General features: G+C 45.1%; 1 protein-coding gene across 1 annotated transcript in view; it reads left to right on the forward strand.

Annotated features, from left to right (window-relative positions):
• The window catches only part of CAMKMT (calmodulin-lysine N-methyltransferase), a 342413-nt gene that overhangs the window by 291662 nt on the left and 32143 nt on the right, over positions 1 to 18608 (forward strand). The window contains exon 7 of the mRNA XM_073339105.1: positions 1563 to 1629. Coding sequence (XP_073195206.1) covers positions 1563 to 1629 — 67 coding nt within the window. The remainder of the gene's footprint in view (positions 1 to 1562; positions 1630 to 18608) is intronic.

Raw genomic sequence — 18608 nt, forward strand, 5'->3', positions numbered from 1 at the left:
CCGGTAGTAGAGCGTCAGGGTGAGTGTACGGAACAGGGCAGCTGGAGTGATTCACCCCTGCCATCCCTTCCCGGCTTCTGACAGTCAGAGGTTTAGGGTCACCCTGAGCATGATGACATGTAACAAAAAAAGCCACCATTGTTTTGGTTCATTCATATAAACTGCCTGTGTGATTAGACATTTCTAACGTCCCTGTATATCTGAGCACCTTGCACTGGTCTTGCTTTGCTATGCTGATTTTAGTGATTATTGTAAGAGTGAGAAGTTATTTTAGAGGAGATTAATGCTTTTTGAACTGGATGCCAGTATCTATTAGGAACAGGGACAGGTCCTAACATTGATATTTGTGTCATATTTGTGAATGAATCAGATACATTGAGGTTCAGATATATTTTTGTTTGTCCTCCCAAGACTATTTCAGTACCTTGCCACCCCCATTCATTCCAACAGTACTCTTTACCACTAGCCACAAGTACCGTCCTAAGTTGTGGAGATTCTCCCTCCAACCAAAGAGGACTGGGTCAAGCTCCTTCTGAAATCAATCAGTGCCACTCCTTGTTTTGGTTAGCGGGGGACTGGCTACGGGGGAATCAAAATCTGTGTCCTGAGTTTCCAGACTGGAAGAGGCTGAGAATGAAGCAAAGACAACACTCTTTTTCAGCCCATGTGCCACCTATTGCTCACAACAAACCAGAAACTCCACTGAGTATACGTCACTGTGCTCCTGCTGACTGCTCCATTTTCACACAAAAAGAAAAGGAGGACTTGTGGCACCTTAGAGACTAACCAATTTATTTGAGCATGAGCTTTCGTGAGCTACAGCTCACTTCATCGGATGCATCCGATGAAGTGAGCTGTAGCTCACGAAAGCTCATGCTCATCGGATGCATCCGATGAAGTGAGCTGTAGCTCACGAAAGCTCATGCTCAAATAAATTGGTTAGTCTCTAAGGTGCCACAAGTACTCCTTTTCTTTTTGCGAATACAGACTAACACGGCTGTTACTCTGAAACGTTTTCACACAGACCATCACAGCCAGGAGCCAAATGCCTGGGTGTTGTTTCAGGGAGGAATTCAACGTCTTGAGCTCCTGAAGTGTCTGCCCAGTGAGCTACTTGCACATCTCAAGCTAAACAATGTTAAAAAAAAACCCATGCAAAATAAACAGCACATGGTCTGCTGTGCGGACCGGTCTGCGTCCATAGTATGTATCCCAAGAGGTATTATGGTTGTGCTGCTGCTGCTTCCTGTTTTTTGTTTTTGTTTTAAACTCGTAGTTAGCTTTACGAATACATAAGGCCTGAAAAACCCTTGTTTAAAACAACCCAGAAAAAGGATAGAGGATGGGCATGGATAAATTTGGTGAGTTACTGGCAAGGGCTATCAGAGTACTTCTGCCGTAGCGCTATACCTGCATTACTTCACTATGAACACAGATTATGGAAGACCTAATAGGTCAAAGACACGATGAAGACATTAACAATTAGGGTAGGGGAAGTCCTTTTGATTAAATCATTATTTTTATGCTAATTTCATGGATGTTTCTTAACAAGTATGTTACAGATGTAAGTGACATCATCATCAGAAATCAAAATGCAGGAGTATTTAAGGCTCAGACTGTATCAAGCTGGTAAGATATTTTAAAAGCTGCTGATGAATTGTTTGTATAAAATTATACTGTGAAGTGAATGCAGAAATGTGAGTTATAATATCTCTATTGGCAAGGAAGATAACTGTACAGTATCAATTATCCAGGCTAGTAATTTGCGGTTCATGGGAAGGGAATTTATTACACTAAAGGAAGCATCAAGTCCTGAATTCTGGTACCATACCACTATTCAGGACGAGATTGTGTCCTTTAATTTAAGGAATTATGCTCCTGGGTGTAAAATAAATAAATAAATAAATAATCATAACATCTGCATGGTGGTCCCCAAATGTACATGTGGCCCTCACCTGTGAGGAGTCTTAGCAAAGAGCAATTATACATGAATAATACAGTACAGTTTTTGCTGACTGCATATATGTGTGTGTTTGTGTTTCCAGATATGCTGAGAACTCTGGAAAAAAATCTGAATTGAAATTGGGATAGTAGTACATAAAATATATTTATCTCAACTGAATTGCTTTTTGGCCTAGAGAGTACAATATAATTAATCTTGGCCACATGTGACATACTATTTTTCTTCCTTTTAATTTTTTAAAATATACAATATGTCTTTCAGCATTAGAAAGCTGTTCACTGGTTGAAAACTGCCTAGTTGTGAGGCATTGTGGTCAGTTGTACTGAATGTGGGGCAAGGAGTAAGGGTTAATATTTTCAAAAGCGCCTAAATCATTTAAGAGCCAATGCCTTATTTTCAAAAGACTCCTCCTCACTCCTACTGAAAGTCAGTAGGACTTAGGTTCCTAAGTGACTTTGGTGGTGTTGAAAATTTTACTCCAAGAATTCTTCCATTCTAATCTTGGTTGTGCCAATTCTTCTGCTGAGAGGTCTTAACCTCTCTGCCTCATTTTCCCTTACTCTATCAAATGTGCGTGGTATTGACTTACCTGACAGAAGTCTTCTGAGGATTAGCTAAAATACTTACAACGTTTTGATGTATGTCATTACAAAATTGCTAGATAATGTTTGGCACTATTAAAGAACTGTTTTTATTTTGAGTGCTTGCTCATGTCCATTCCATGCTAGATGTGTGCACACCATGTGCACAATTGCCATAGATTTTCCAGTGGTATCCATAGAGCATAGTGGTATCAGTGGTATCCGTAGGGCCAGCTCTAGCACCCTCAGTTCCTTCTTACCACCCATGACAGTTGCTGGAACTATCCTTCTTGCTGTGGCAAGGCTTTTCTTTCCCACTGGTTGGACTTTCTTGGTCATATTCTGTATAGTTATCATAGTTAGTGTATATAGTTTTTAGAGTTAGTGTATATAGGAGTGATAGTATTTGTCCCTGTTGACAAGGGACTTTTCACCCCCAGGGCTGGGCATGCCCCGGTCCCCAGGCTTCAAGCTGTATGCCTTTTGCCGCAAGCTGGTGGCAGTTAGTTACCTGCACACTAGCTGTCTAACATGTCTGAGGGAGTCTTACCTCAGAGAGGTACCAGAATTGCAGGGACTTCATACCCTGTACCAAGAAGGACAGGGATATTCAACTGAAAGCCATTCTTTTGGAGGCAGGCCTCAGACCAGCCTCGGAGTTGAGCTGCTCCAAATCAGTGTCGAGTATTTCGGCATTTGTGTGGAGTGCTCCCCCGGCACCATGTTCTTCCCAGAACCGTTCTCCATCCCCAGTGCCAAGGAAGAAACATAAAAAACAGCGCACCGACAAAGGGCGTTCTTCAGTGCCGAAGAGAGACAAGCAGGGAAGGACTGGTGTGGTGAGACCCATGTCGGGTCACTTGTCCTCTCCTGAGCCGCTGATGGCTCCACAGACTCCACCTAGAGTGCCGAGTCTAGTAGGGGACCTGCCACCTACTCCGGGGAGCAGCTGTGGGGCCAGATGGTTGCTGGCCCCCTCAACACTGGAGGCCTTTTAGGCAGCGAAGGATCTGCTGTCTTTCCCAATCCTGCTGACCCCTCAAGGACCCTCGCCAGCTAACATTACCGAATTAGAAAGGAACAAGGTCCAGCAGGCCTCTTCCGGTGCAGGCCTTCTCCTCATTGTCCCTGGATGAGGCGGTTGTAGGCCCTAGTACCCAGCTCCCTCAAGACGACTTCCTGGCCCACCAGGACCTCCTGAAAAGAGTCACGGATAACTTGGGTCTGGAGATTAAAGAGCTTCAGGAGTTGGCGCACAGCCTGATTGACATCCTGGCTGCTGCTGCTCCCTCCAGAGTAGCCTTACCCATAAATGAAACAGTGTTAGGGCCCATTAATATACTGTGGAAGACCCCTTCTTCTCTGCTCCCCCACCTCAAAGAGAGCAGAGAAGAAATACTATATTCCAGCAAGCGGTTTTGACTATCTTTACTCACACCCTCCCCCAGGATCTCCAGTTGTGTTGGTGGTGAATGAGTGGGAAAGATGGGGCAGTCGAGCATTAATGTCAAAAATAAAGAAGCTAAGAGACTGGACCTGTTTGGATGGAAGGTTTATTCAATGGGCAGTCTCCAACTATGTATCTCCAACCAGCAGACTCTACTGGGGAGGTACGATTTTAATCTCTGGGATTCCCTGTCCAAATTTAAATACTCCCATCCACAGGAATCGAGGCTGGAATTTGTGGCCATCTTAGAGGAGGGCAAAACTGTGTCCAGGATCTCCCGTCAGGCGACTCTGAATGCAGCCGACTCAGCAGCCAGGACTGTGGCATCAGCAGTCACCATGAGGTGCTGTTTGTGGCTGCAATTGTCTGGCCTTCCTCAAAAGGTTCAGTAATCTGTCCAGGACCACCCTTTTGAGGGCTCCTCCTTGTTTTCTGATCAGACAGACTCGAAGCTCCATGGTCTCAAGGACAAAAGTTACACTTCATTCCTTAGGCCTTTACATACTACTAGCCTCCAGGAAGCATTCCAGGCCCTAGCAACATCCCAGGTTCATGGCATCTCCAAGGTAGGAGCCCTACAAAAAAAAGGGAAAAGGTTATAAAAAATGACAACCCCTCCCACCTATCTCTGCCTCCCAGTTGGGCTCTCAAAGATATTCCAGTGGGTCCAGGCAGGCCTTCTGAAGGTATGTCTGACTGCATTATACCAGTCTCAGCACTGGATCCATCCCCTCTTTTGTTTTTGGACCACCTGTTGCCCTCCAGCCCAGTGTGGTCATAGACCGTTGGGTACTGAGTACAGTAACAGTCAGTTACACCCTTCAGTTTTCATCCAACCCCCTGTCCCTCTTCAGGGACCCTTCTCACAAGCAGCTTCTCATCTAAGAGATACAAGCCCTCCTATGTGTGAGTGTCGTGGAGGAGGTTCTTTGAGACTTGAGAGGGAAGGGGTTTTACACTCAATGTTCCCTAATCCCAAAGGCCCATGGGGGTGGGGGCGGGGAGAGGCTACAGCCCATCCTGGATCTGTGTTGCCTCAACAAATATCTCAAGAAACTGAGGTTTTGTATGGTCTCTTTGGTCCATCATTTCCTCTCTGGATCGAGGAGACTGGTATGCCACCCTTGACTTAAAGGACGCCTATTTCCACATCTCTATCTTCCGCGGTCATAGAAAATTTCTCAGGTTCATAGTGGAACAACACAACTACCAATTCACCGCTCTTCCCTCCGGTCTATCGGCAGCCCCCTGGGTCTTCACAAAGTGTATGGCGGTGGTGGCAGCCTTCCTCAGGCATTGAAGTGTGCAACTTTACCCATACCTCGACAACTGGCTGATCAAAGGTCAGTTGCAGGATCAGGTGCAGCACAGCATCAGCACAGTACCAGGCCGCCTTCCAGATGCTGCGTCTGTTGATAAATGAGCAGAAGTCAGCCCTGGTCCTGGATCAGAGAATAGAGTTCATCGGGGCAGTGCTCGATCCAAACCAGGCCAACGCCTGCCTACTGGAAGCCTGTTTCCAAGCTATGTCGAACCTGAGTTCCAAGGTCACAATCCACTCACTAGTGACTGCTCGGGTCTGCCTCAAGCTGCTGGATCACATGGTGGCATGGTGCAGCATGCAAGGCTAGTCTCAGACTCTTTCAGTTGTGGCCGGCTTAAGTCTACATCCTAAGCAGACACCTCCTGGACTGGATACTCACGATTCCGCTTCCGGTCCTCGCTTCGCTGACGTGGTGGAGAGATTCAGAATCTGTAATGAAAGGGGTACCCTTTGCTGCCCCTCATACGTTGGTAACCTTAGTCTTAGATGCGTCAGACCTGGGGTGGGGAGTCTTTGGCACTTTGGCAGTCTCAGGACTTGGGGCCTCTGTTCCCAGACAGAACTCTCCCTGCATATGAATGTTAGGGAACTCAGGGCGATATGCTTGGCTTGCCAGGTCTTCATTCCCCAGATCTCAGGCATAGCAGTGCAGCTCTTGACAGACAACACAGCATCAGTGTTTTGTATCAAAAAGCAGGGAGGGACTCTCACAGGTCAGTGTATACGAAGCTGTGATTTTCCTTACTATCCTCTGGCATGGAGTGGTAAGGGTAAGGATGCAGCACATGATGCTATGTGGAATGTTAGGGAGATGTAGGGGGCTGTTAAACTGGAGTTCTCCATTAACTGAAAAGGGAGGCAAGCCTGTGATTATTGGACCTGAAGATCAACAAGAGTGTGCAGTATCTGTGTTTGCTGCCTGAGAAGCCCCATAATGTCCTGGCGCATCTCTTGCTCAGACTCTTGAGCCTTTCTCCTATTGGATCTTTCCTTCTTTATGCTGCCTGCCATATTTGTCCTCTATTCATGGTCTGATGCAGCACTGATTTGCAGGATCTCACTGGTCATGTTGTCCCTTGTCCACACAGTCCAGCAGCTGCACATAAAACACACACATATATCATTGGATTTACAATCATGACAGAACGGGAAAAATAAATTCCTTTCCTTATTTCAAGAAAAATTTTAAATCAGACATGCTTATTGATACTTCCGCTTTGAAGCATCTCTGCACAACACCATTCTCCAGCACCAGCCATGGTGAATATGGCCTTCCAGAGGAGGTGGGGGAAAATGAGGAGGGAATTTTTCAGTTGCATGAAACAATGAAATTTTGGCCCTTATTTCCATGGGTAAAGAACATAAGAACAGCCATACTGGGTTAGACCAATGGTCCATCTAGCCCACTATCCTATCTTCTGACAGTGGTCAATGCCAGATTTATATAGTGGTATTATGATATTTACCATCTTATTATCTATCCCTTTCCTAATGGTTCCTAACATTCTATTACGTTTTTTGACTGATGCTGCATGTTGAGTGGATGTTTTCAGAGAACTATCCACAATGACTCCAAGATCTCTTTCTTGAGTGGTAACAGCTAATTTTAGGCCCCATCATTTTGTATGATTTATTGTGATTTCATTTTCCAGTGTGCATTACTTTGCGTTTATCAACATTGAATTTCACCTGCCATTTTGTTGCCCGGTCATCCAGTTTTGTGAGATCCCTTTGTAATTCTTTGCAGTCTGCTTTGGACTTAACTATCTTGAGTAATTTTGTATCATCTCCAACTTTGCCACCTCACTGTTTACCCCTTTTTCCAGATCATTTCTGAGTATGTTGGACAGCATTGGTCCCAGTACGGACCCCTGAGGGACACTACTGTTTACCTGTATCCATTCTGAAAGCTGACCATTTAGTCTTAGCCTTTGTTTCCTGTCTTTTAACCAGTTACTGATCCATGAGAGGTCCTTCCCTCTTATTCCAAGACTGCTTACTTTGCTTAAGAGCCTTTGGTGAGGGACCTTATCAAAGGCTTTCTGAAAGTCCAAGTACAATATATCCACTGGATCACCCTTGTTCACATGTTTTTGACCCCCTCAGAGAAATCTTATGGATTGGAGAGGCATGATTTCACTTTTCAAAAGCTGTTTTGACTTCCCCAACAAATTGTGTACAAGAACAGGGCAGTGGCACTGAGTACTGGCACCTTTGTCCACATGTGGTGGTGGTGATTTTAGCTGATATCTGACTCCTGAGGGTAATAAAGGCACAGAGAGCCCAGCTGTTGCTGGCATCCTGAAGCCAGCCAGTTCCATATGCCACTAGCCTATTTATTACAATAGTGCCTGTCTAAGTCACTGTGGCATGGTGTGAGGAAAATATTCTAACTTGTAGGAAGCAGTAAGACTGCCTCCCTAGAAACCTTTGTGAGAGGATTGCAGAGTTTCATTGAGAATTTTTGGGAGGATACAAAGGACATCCCTATGTACTGTGACAAAGTTCCTCCTCTGCCTTGGTGGGTTCTGTGCTTTCTGGCGGATTTGCTCGCCTCAGAGGTTTATGGAAGTCCTCAGTTTGGTTCCTTTTGTTAGTGGCACAAACCTGCCAGTCACTCGGCTAACCTCGTCACTGGCCAGCATGGGGAAAAGGAGGAGAACAATCCCCGCAGTCTCTGCTGGCCAACCTAATGGGTCGGGGGACAGGCCAGAGACCTTCCCCTCTGGTGGGACCGACAGTCCAGATCAACTCCTCTTATATCAAATAGGGAGTTGGGGGGATGGGGGCAACCCGGGCCCGCTCTCTACTCTGGGTTCCAGCCCAGGGCTCTGTGGATTGCAGATGTCTATAGTGTCTCCTGTAACAGCTGTGTGACAGCTACAACTCCCTGGGCTACTTCCCCATGGCCTCCTCCCAACACCTTCTTTGTCCTCACCGCAGGACCTCCCTCCTGATGTCTAATAATGCTTGTACTTCTCAACTTCTTGTGCACCTCTTGCTCCCAGCTCCTCGCAGGCACCTCATTAACTGAAGTCCTTTTTAAAACCAGGTGCCGTGAATAGCCTGTCTGTCCTAATTGATTCTGGTAGCTTCTTAATTGGCTCCAGGTGTCCTAATTAGCCTGCCTTAATTGGTTCCAGCAACTTCCTGATTATTCTGGAACAGCCTGTTATCTTACTCAGGGAAAAGGGATCTGCTTAATCTGGGGCTAATATAACTACCTTCTATCACTCTCCTGTTGCCATTTGGCCTGACCCTGTCACAGTACATAAACAAACTGCTCTGCATGGCTCCACCTCCTCTGTCCAACCCTTCAGGGGAAAGGAAAGCAGATAACAACTCTACCTCTGTTTGTTGTACCACTACCTCGCCTTGTATGAGTAGAACAATGAAAAGTCAACACCTGTGTACTGATAACTTGGGGTTGGGCCGGGTGCCATCTTTACATTTAAACAGTGTAGGGAAATCCATGCACACACTTACTCAAGATTTCTTCCACTTCACCAGGCTTGTCCAGGCTTCATCAGACTGGCTAGATTGTAGTGAAGTCTCAAACAGGACCTGTCTTGTTGCATAACTTGAACCTCTGCCATGTGTTTCTCTCCTCATCCTCCTCTTCTTCCTCCATGCTGTTCACAGCAGAGGGCCCCTTGGAGGTATCCATAGTGGTCTGTGGGGTGCTTGTGGGGTGTCTGCCAAGTATAGCATGCAGCATTATAAAAGCGGCAGGTCTATGGCTCGGCACCAGACCAATTCTTGTCCTCCCTGTGCTTAAGGTAAGCCTGAAGCAGTTTGCATTCATGCAGCACTGCTGCTTAACCCTGACCTACCTGGTTGCCTGCTTCTCCTGGACAATCTTTTCATAGATGTCCACATCTACAGCTGGTCCATAGCTGTTCCTGCACCTCCTGTCTACTCCATGCAGGAGTACATCTAGTCCATGGAGCCAGCATGGTCAGCTGGGCAGTTGCACACAACAAGGGAGGGCTGCTAGATATGAACGCCAAGTTGGGCAATCAGGAAAAGGCATTTCAAAGGTACACTGAGGTTTTAAAAGGGGATGGGGTGGCTTCTGGTCTCCATGACTCCTGCACAGCAGAGTTCGCAATTGTGACCAAATCGATCACTGTTGGGCATTATGGGACAGCTGCTGGAGGGCTGTTAAGGTCAGTATAGTGACTCAATATCTACACTCACACTGTGTCAACCTCAGTAGGTTGACCATGGCTCAACACTGTTTGAGGAGGTGATGTTACTGCATTGCTGTAATGGAGGGCTTTCATTGGCTGGAGACAAATTTGAGCATACACACATGCCCAAAGAGAGCAACACAAGATGACTTATATTGACCTACCTTTGTAGTATAGACCAGGCCAGACCGACATAAACTAAACTGAAAAAAGGCACTGTTATTCTGGAATAAATGTGTCCACACAGGGAGTTGTAATGGTATAATAACTGTAGTGGCCTAAATTCACACCTTAGTTTATACTGATATAACTTTCCTGTGCAGACAAGCCCTTAGGGTAGGCACATGCAATTGATAGCTAGAAATTATTTACATTCATTAGGATGTAAATACACACAGCTTAGCTATATCTGTGCATTACCACAATTGCTTGCGAAACAGAGCTAGCAGATGCACATCCCAGAGATAATCTTTTAGGTTCCAAACCTTGAAGATGCTAAGCATCTCCTGTGAACACTCTTAAACACTCAACTCCTCTTGGGATGGGCTCCTTCATATGGTATGTCTGGCCATAGGATGATCCATTCTGGATGTTTCAGATTGCCATTTATTTTGTATAGGACTTCATTCCTTGTCAAGATTTCAAACCTGGTCTTTTAGATATCAATCAAAAGCACATTTTCCATCCTGTCCTCGTTTACATTTATCTAATGCTTAAGGTCATTTGTGATCATTTGAGTGTATTTCAGCATATGGAATCAGTGAATAATAGATTTCAGCTCCATGCTGTGAAGAAAGATTGTGTTTTTACAAGACATAATGTTTACTGGGTGTTAATAATCGCTAATTAATAAACATATCTAGGCTCCTAAAATGTTGCATTTTAAGGTATAAAAATGTCAAGTGTTTATCTTATTGAGTGCAATAATATTTTCTGCCTTCTCTACATAAAATAATTAAATTATAAAAATAAGTGACGTATTGTACCAAATGCCAAATATACTTTATTTAAAGTTTAGATGTAAATTCTCAGTAAAGTCTTTTCTATGGTTAACGCACCTGTTTTATAAAATAGTCTATATTATAACAAATACAAATGTGGCATTCTACTTCTCATAGATAATGCCTATTTTTCATTTCTTCTATATTAATCAAGCTCAGTTTCTCCTTTCAGTATTAAGTCTAAACTCTGCTTAGGTGCTAGCACAAGAGTAGTGAATGGATGAGTCTTTCAACTCCATGATGTATTAAGAAGATACTTAATTAAGATACTTGCTACTGTCTCAAAGCTACAAGGAAACCTGAAAGAGTAGATGGAATGGCTTCAGTACTATAACCACTTTTTGGACTTTCCCACCTCATAGAATGTTAGCCATTTAAGGCTAGACTGGCAAATGCACAAGAAAATATACTGTACTACAGGGAACAATCTACTAGTGGCATTGGGACGTGGACTTAGATAACATACTGTACACTTCTTTGTTTATTTATTTAGACTCATACAAATTATAAAACAAGCACCCATCCAATTCTCTGGAACTCTTGAGAACTCTGTTATACTTTATGACAATAGATATTAAGGTAAACAATTTACTCCAGGGGTAACTGGTCTACTGTACAGTTATGTATTTATCTGTAGTGTCTAGAAGGGTAGTCAGGATTCCTTGCTAATGCTTATTGGTGATATGTAATAATAATGCCACTAAATTACTACGTGCTAATAGATAGTTGCAAGAGTTGGACAAATTATTCATGCTGCATAATGTATTTGATTACTTTAACCCTTTGTCCTGTACCCAAATTATCCATGAACTGAGTTAGGTATGCTCTAGAATTTAACATATGAATGATAACGATTTCAGGTGTTATAATATCAACAATTAGTAGTTCTAATAATCTATTTTAGAATTTTGCACTGCTGCCCATCACCATAGTATCTGAGCACATTCTTCATTAATTAGATTGGCAATAGCAAAGCCTGTAGTGGACTTCAGGAAGTCTCTGGCTCTTTTTCTTTTTCACATTACAGAAAGCTCTGCTTGAGGTAGGGTTTTGGGTTTGGAGGTAAGTGGAGAACAGTTGTTGCAAATGTTATTCTAGTTATGGTGGAAAAGCTTTATCAAAGAGGAAGATTTGTATTGTTTTCTAAAGATTGACAGACTCTGGATTGCTCTAATTTCCTGTGGAAATTTGTTTTATAGGCAGAGTCTCCTGATGGAGATGGGTGAATCAGTTCATAAAAGAAAAATCTTATTACTATTATGTATTTATTTATTATTTATGGTAACATCTATGAACCCCATCATGTACCGGGGAATCACTGTGGTAGGTACTACACAAACACATAACAAAGAGGAAGCCCTCCTCCTCAAAGAGTTTACAGTCTAAGAAAAGAGGCAATAAGTTGACACAACAGAAGGACAATGGAAGCACACATGCTTACACACACCTGAATCTTTACTTGGGTTGGATAATACAAAATACTATATGTTAGTTATATATTTGTATTAGTGTGTAGGAATTGCAGTCAAGGATCAGGGCTTCATTGTGCTAGATTCTGTACAAATAAGTGTCAAAAAGACAGTCCTTCCCACAAAGAGCTTACAGTTTAAGTGCATATCTTTCTTCTAAGACTCTGTGTGTTTTACTCATGTGCGGAACAGTAGGAAAATGTCTGCAGATGAACAACTGAGGCAAACAGCTTATGTGACTTATTCAAGGGCACACAACATGTCAGTAGTGGAGCTGGGAATAAAACCCAGAACTCCTGATTCTATGCTTTAACTGCTAGGCCACACATCCCTCAGTCCACTCCCCACACGTCCCTTCCTCCATAACTTGTCTTTCGCCCCTAGACTGTCAACATGACAGTGCTTTTCTTTTCCCACAGTGGTTGTCAAATAATCAAACTTCCCAAACTCTCTTCTTCCCTATGACCATCTCATAGGCTTTATCTACCAGAGAATCTTTAGTGATAGGGTGACCATATTTCCCTATGCTGACTACGGGACAACTGGTAAAATTACTCAGATTCAAGTGAGTTCAACAGCAATCAGTCAGAACTATGCAGTACAAATATTCAAATTAACATCAAATTGATTGAGCCCCTGTTAAAAAGAAATACTGCATAGCTGGATTCTTTTTATTTACGTTCCTATCTTTAAGACTTTAGGGTCCAGACAGAGAGGGGTGACACACACACCCTTACCTCCCACATACTCACTGGGAGAAGCGACATACACACACTCCCATATACCTCTCTCACACGGGGGGTGACCGACTGACCTGCCCCTCCCTGCCCGGCGCTCTGCACCCTTCATGCCTGGCTGGGCCCCTGGGATGGACCCGCCTCTCCTGGTACCTGGCGCTGGGTCTTCCCGAGGCAACACGTGGACGGGTGGTATGCAGGGTCACATGCCCCCTCCCGCCCTGATTTCTGCCAGGGTTCACACCAGAATGTGGCCAGCAGCAGCCTTTTGGCACTGTGCGGGAGGGAAGGGATGGGAGCTGCTTCCAGCCACAGGGGAAGAGGAGGCGGGGAAGGGATAACCTGGGCCATGTCTTTGCAGAACTCATCTCTTCTCTCTGGCCCCCTCCCACCCCCCCACACCCCTCCCTGCAATCCCTGTGGCTGGAAGCAGCTTGTCTCTTCCTGCCTGTGCAGTGTCAAAAGGCAGCTAACACCTCCAGGCTGCTGCTGGCCACCTACATAACCCAGCCACCTCCTGTCTGCCCCATGTTACAGTGTGGGCAGGAAGGGGTTAAGCCCTAACAAAGCATTGCGCACCAGGGCCCAGGGAAGCTGACTGCAGGGGCTTCAGCGAACCCGGCCAGAGAAGTGGCTCAGCAGGGGAAGGTGTCTAGGGAATGGAGCAGCCCCGGCGCTCCCTGGGGGCTCCACCCAGAGCAGTGGGGAGGGGGGCGCGAAGAGGGTGCTAAACCCCTGACCAGGAGGCTGCTGTGGAACCTGCAGGTTTGGAGTGGGAACAGGCTGGAAATCACTTCCCAACAGTCCAGAACTTAGCGGCTTCCCCGTGCCTGCGCTGTTCGGGGCTTTGGCACACTCAGGGCTTGGCTTCTCCTGGCCAGTGCCGCAGGCCAGAGGGTCTTGGGTGTTCCCAGGGGCACCAGCCCAGCCAGAGGCAGTGGGAGAAGCAAGGAGCCTGCCAGCCAGGCTGTTGGTGAGCTCAGCGCTCTGACCAGAGGCTGGTTTTCCACACAGTGCTGGGAGTGGGACGTGCCCGCCGGGGGTGGGGTGGGGATTTGGAGGAGCAGTGCGGCCTGGGGGGAGGGCGAAGAGGCAAAGCAGGGAGAGGACAGTGAGAGGCAGAGCACATAAAGGGCCGATGGGTGGACAGCAGAGGTGACACATAACCAGCTGCTGCCTGGCACCTGTCTGCCCTTGCCAGCCACTGCAGTTCACAGCACTCAGCTGGTGCTGGCCTGAAGCTGGATGGGAACAGGGCCCTGCTGGCCGAGAGCCGACACGCAGCAGGGGCTGTGCTGATGGACCAGCAGGGGGAGCAGCTGCCCTGTGCGTTGCATCTTTGCACTGCCACTAGCCTTGTGCACCCACCCCCGACGTCGGCCATTGGACCTCCCCCCTCACCGCTGGTGGGCGGGCAGCTGGCGAGCAGGGATCCAGCCAGCAGCAGGACCTACCAGTACCGATGGAAGGAGACAGAAAATATGGGACAATTTGCCTGTTTTTAAGAAAAGTCAGGACACCCGCAGGAGGGCTTAAATATGGTACTGTCCCTTTAAAAACGGGACATCTCGTCACACTATTTATTGAAAATCTCACTGCAACCATGTTGCAGGGGCCTGACTGCTATCAGAGTCAAATCTTGCAGCCAGTGGGTTGCACAGTGCATCCTGAAGTGCCCAGCCTCAAGATATGTGGAATTCGGATGTATGGTGGCAACAACAGATGACTTCTAAACTGCTTGGCCTCTGTCAGGATCTTCAGATGCTTGGAAGGGTTTTTGGTGGAGATGTCTACTGGAGGATTAAAGATTGTGGATAGGGAGGGGCCCACACATGGGATTAGGTTAGGACTGGATTTCTGGGCATGCTGTAGGTATTAAACCAGTTGCTTTTTTGGAGCAGGGAAGGAATTTTCTTCTTCTCGCCAAACTGGAGATAGTGGTGTGACATTTTCACCTTCTTCACAGCATCCTGGAGGGTCAGTAGGCTATGTTAGTAATACTGTACTTCTCACAACTGCATATGATCCAGTGTGCAGTTAAATAAGTGGCCAGTTCCTAGATAAACCCAAGACTCGGAACAGGAATAGGCTGAAGATGGAACATCTCTTAGGGATTCTGCATGGGGAGGGGGTGGGCCTGAATGTCTGGTACAGGAAGGAGCCCTCTTTGCCCTCATCCTGTGTATGAGGGAAGGGTGATGGTAAGTTTCAGTGACGGTGCTTGAACCTCAATTGGTCATTTGGGGCTAAGTAAAGTCTCTACCCCTTAAGGAAGGCAGATCCACTCTAGTCAGTCCTTGCTAGATGTTTTACCCAGTAGTATTGATTTAATAAAGTTTTAAAAGACTTTCTTATATTTTGTCTTTCTTGCTGCTGCTGTGTCCTGGTCAAAATATCTAAAGAACCAAAAAAGAGACAGACCTACAAGCCATATGCAGGAAGAAAAAAAATATATAGGGGGGAAGGAAAAAAATAGCACAAGCAATTTCTGCAACTATAGGATGATGTATCGTGCTGGTCTTCTCTTGGACCATGCAAGCTATGTCTTTAGTATACTTTCAGTTTGCATAGTCCTTTGGTATTTTGTCAGGCTGGAGAGGCAGAGTAGCTGCAGGCAGCCGATATAAGAAAGCTGATGCCTTTCTTTGAAGGAATTTAAGATAAAGTGTGGCTGACAGTTTTTTGTATAAAGTTATGTTTCTATGGTATTCACATCTGTTTTCAATAAACATGAACTAAAATTAACTCATAGGACTAGACAGTTCTTCGTCACAGGATACAAAATTGCCTTCTGTGCTTTGTATCATTGGTATAATGCTTTACACCTTGCTGAGTTCATAAGCCTGAAGAGGATAGTGTGTCTGTTCTCAAATGGAGAGAGCAGTCCTGACAAGGATGTTATAATGCTGCTGTATTTCTATTTTTTGTTTTTGTTTTTAAAGAAGAATAGGAAATGTTTTGTTTTGGAATAAATCATGCTCTTGGCAAGTCCGTAAAGTACAGCAGAGAGGTCTTTCTATTTCTTTATCTCTCCTACCCCCAATGTGGCACTGAGTTTACCAAGTGAGAAGTTAGAATTTAGAGAGGGCTGTTATTCCTGCTCTTTTTGGTGGATTTCCATCCTTTTTAGCTGTCATACACTGGACATTGCCTCTTCTTGGCTTCCATTAGTAACCATATTCCCATCTTCTCTGTGTATCATGGTGCTGCGCTGATAGATGGTCAACGGATTAGTTTTCCCTGTTTTCAACATGCTGCTCCCCTTCAACAGTGCTCCCAACTAAACAAATCCAGAGACATGAGAAAAATGGGGCAGGCTTTAAATTTTGACAAAATACCATTAGGGACATACAGAAGAATCTTACACGAGGAATAGAGAGGTGTTTTAACCTTTGGATATGTCCTTAGTGTGATCATTACTCAAATACTGTGTCCAGTTCTGATGTATACTCTTTAAAAAGGATTATTGAAAAACTCGAAAGGGTTCAGAAAAGAGACACAAGAATGATTCAAGGTCTAGAAACATCTTACAGTGAGAGACTTAAGGATCTTCAATTTATTCAGCTACTCAAACAGAAGGTTAAGAGATAACTTGATCAGGATCCATAAGTATCTGCATAAGGAGAAGATTTCTAATAGAAGCAGAAGAAAATATGGAAATTGAAGTTAGACAAATTCAAATGTTAAATAAGGTACAGATTTTTATCAGTAAAAGTAATTAACTTTTGGAAGAATTTATCAAGGGCTGTGGTGGATTCTCAAACACTTGAAGTCTTTAAATCAAAACTGGATATATTTCTAAAAGATATGCCCTAGTTTACTCAGAAGCTCTGTGCTTCTTGCAGGAATTACTAAGTGAAATTCTATGGCATGTGGTAAGCAGGAAGTCAGACAAGATGGTCTGGAAGAAAGGAAAGGAAAGGAAAGGAAAGGAAGGAAAGCAGCAGAATACGGACCCTGCACTTCAAAAAAGCAGACTTTGACTCTCTTAGGGGACTGATTGGCAGGATCCCCTGGGAGAATAACATGAAGGGGAAAGTAGTCTAGGAGAGCTGGCTGTATTTTAAAGAATCCTTATTGAGGTTGCAGGAACAAAGTATCCCGATGTGTAGAAAGAATAGTAAATATGGCAGGCGACCAGCTTGGCTTAACAGTGAAATCCTTGCTGATCTTAAACACAAAAAAGAAGCTTACAAAAAGTGGAAGATTGGACAAATGACCAGGGAGGAAATATAAAAATATTGCTCAGGCATGCAGGAGTGAAATCAGGAAGGCCGAATCACACTTGGAGTTGCAGCTAGCAAGGGATGTTAAGAGTAACAAGAATGATTTCTTCAGGTATGTTAGCAACAAGAAGAAGGTCAAAGAAAGTGTGGGCCCCTTACTGAATGGTGGAGGAAACCTAGTGACAGAGGATGTGGAAAAAAGCAAATGTACTCAATGTTTTTTTTGCCTCTGTCTTCACGAACAAGGACAGCTCCCAGACTACTGCACTGGGCAGCACAGCATGGGGAGGAGGTGACCAGCCCTCTGTGGAGAAAGAAGTGGTTCAGGACTATTTAGAAAAGCTGGATGAGCACAAGTCCATGGGGCTGGATGCGCTGCATCCGAGTGTGCTAAAGGAGTTGGTGGATGTGATTGCAGAGCCATTGGCCATTATCTTTGAAAACTCATGGCGAAACGGGGAGGTCCTGGATGACTGAAAAAAGGCTAATGTAGTGCCCATCTTTAAGAAAGGGAAGGAGGATCCGGGGAACTACAGGCCAGTCAGCCTCACCTCAGTCCCTGGAAAAATCATGGAGCAGATCCTCAAGGAAACAATTTTGAAGCACTTAGAGGAGAGGAAAGTGATCAGGAACAGTCAGCATGGATTCACCAAGGGCAAGTCACGCCTGACTAACCTAATTGCCTTCTATGAGGAGATAACTGGCTCTGTGGATGAGGGGAAAGCAGTGGACGTGTTATTCCTTGACTTTAGCAAAGCTTTTGATATGGTCTCCCACTTGCCAGCAAGTTAAAGAAGGATGAATGGACTATAAGGTGGATATAAAATCATCGGCTAGATCATCGGGCTCAACAAGTAGTGATAAATAAGTAGTGATAAGTAGTGTGTAGTAGGCAGCCGGTATCAAGTGGAGTGCCCCAAGGGTCGGTCCTGGGGTAGGTTTTGTTCAATATCTTCATTTCGGATCTGGAAGATGGCGTGGACTGCACCCTCAGCAAGTTTTCAGGTGACACTAAACTGGGAGGAGTGGTAAATATGCTGGAAGGTAGGGATAGGATACAGAGGGACCTAGACAAATTAGAGTATTGGGCCAAAAGAAATCTGATGAGGTTCAACAAGGACAAGTGCAGAGTCCTGCACTTAGGATGGAAGAATCCCATGCACGGCTACAGACTAGGGACCGAGTGGCTAGGCAGCCGTTCTGCAGAAAAGGACCTAGGGGTTACAGTGGACGAGAAGCTGGATATGAGCCAACAGTGTGCCCTTGTTGCCAAGAAGGCTAACGGCATTTTGAGCTGTATAAATAGGAGCATTGCCAGCAGATCGAGGAACGTGATCATTCCCCTCTATTTGGCATTGGTGAGGCCCCATCTGCAGTACTCTGTCCAGTTTTGGGCCTCACACTACAAGAAGGATGTGGAAAAATTGGCAGAAGTCCAGCAGAGGGTAACAAAAATGATTAGGGGGCTGGAGCGCATGATTTATGAGGAGAGGCTGAGGGAACTGGGATTATTTAGTCTGCAGAAGAGAAGAATGAGGGGGGATTTGATAGCTGCTTTGAACTACCTGAAAGGGAGTTCCAAAGAGGATGGATCTAGACTGTTCTCAGTGGTACCAGATGACAGAACTAGGAGTAATGGTCTCAAGTTGCAGTAGGGGAGGTTTAGG

Source organism: Lepidochelys kempii, chromosome 3, assembly GCF_965140265.1.
Source record: "Lepidochelys kempii isolate rLepKem1 chromosome 3, rLepKem1.hap2, whole genome shotgun sequence".
NCBI lineage: Eukaryota > Metazoa > Chordata > Testudines > Cheloniidae > Lepidochelys > Lepidochelys kempii.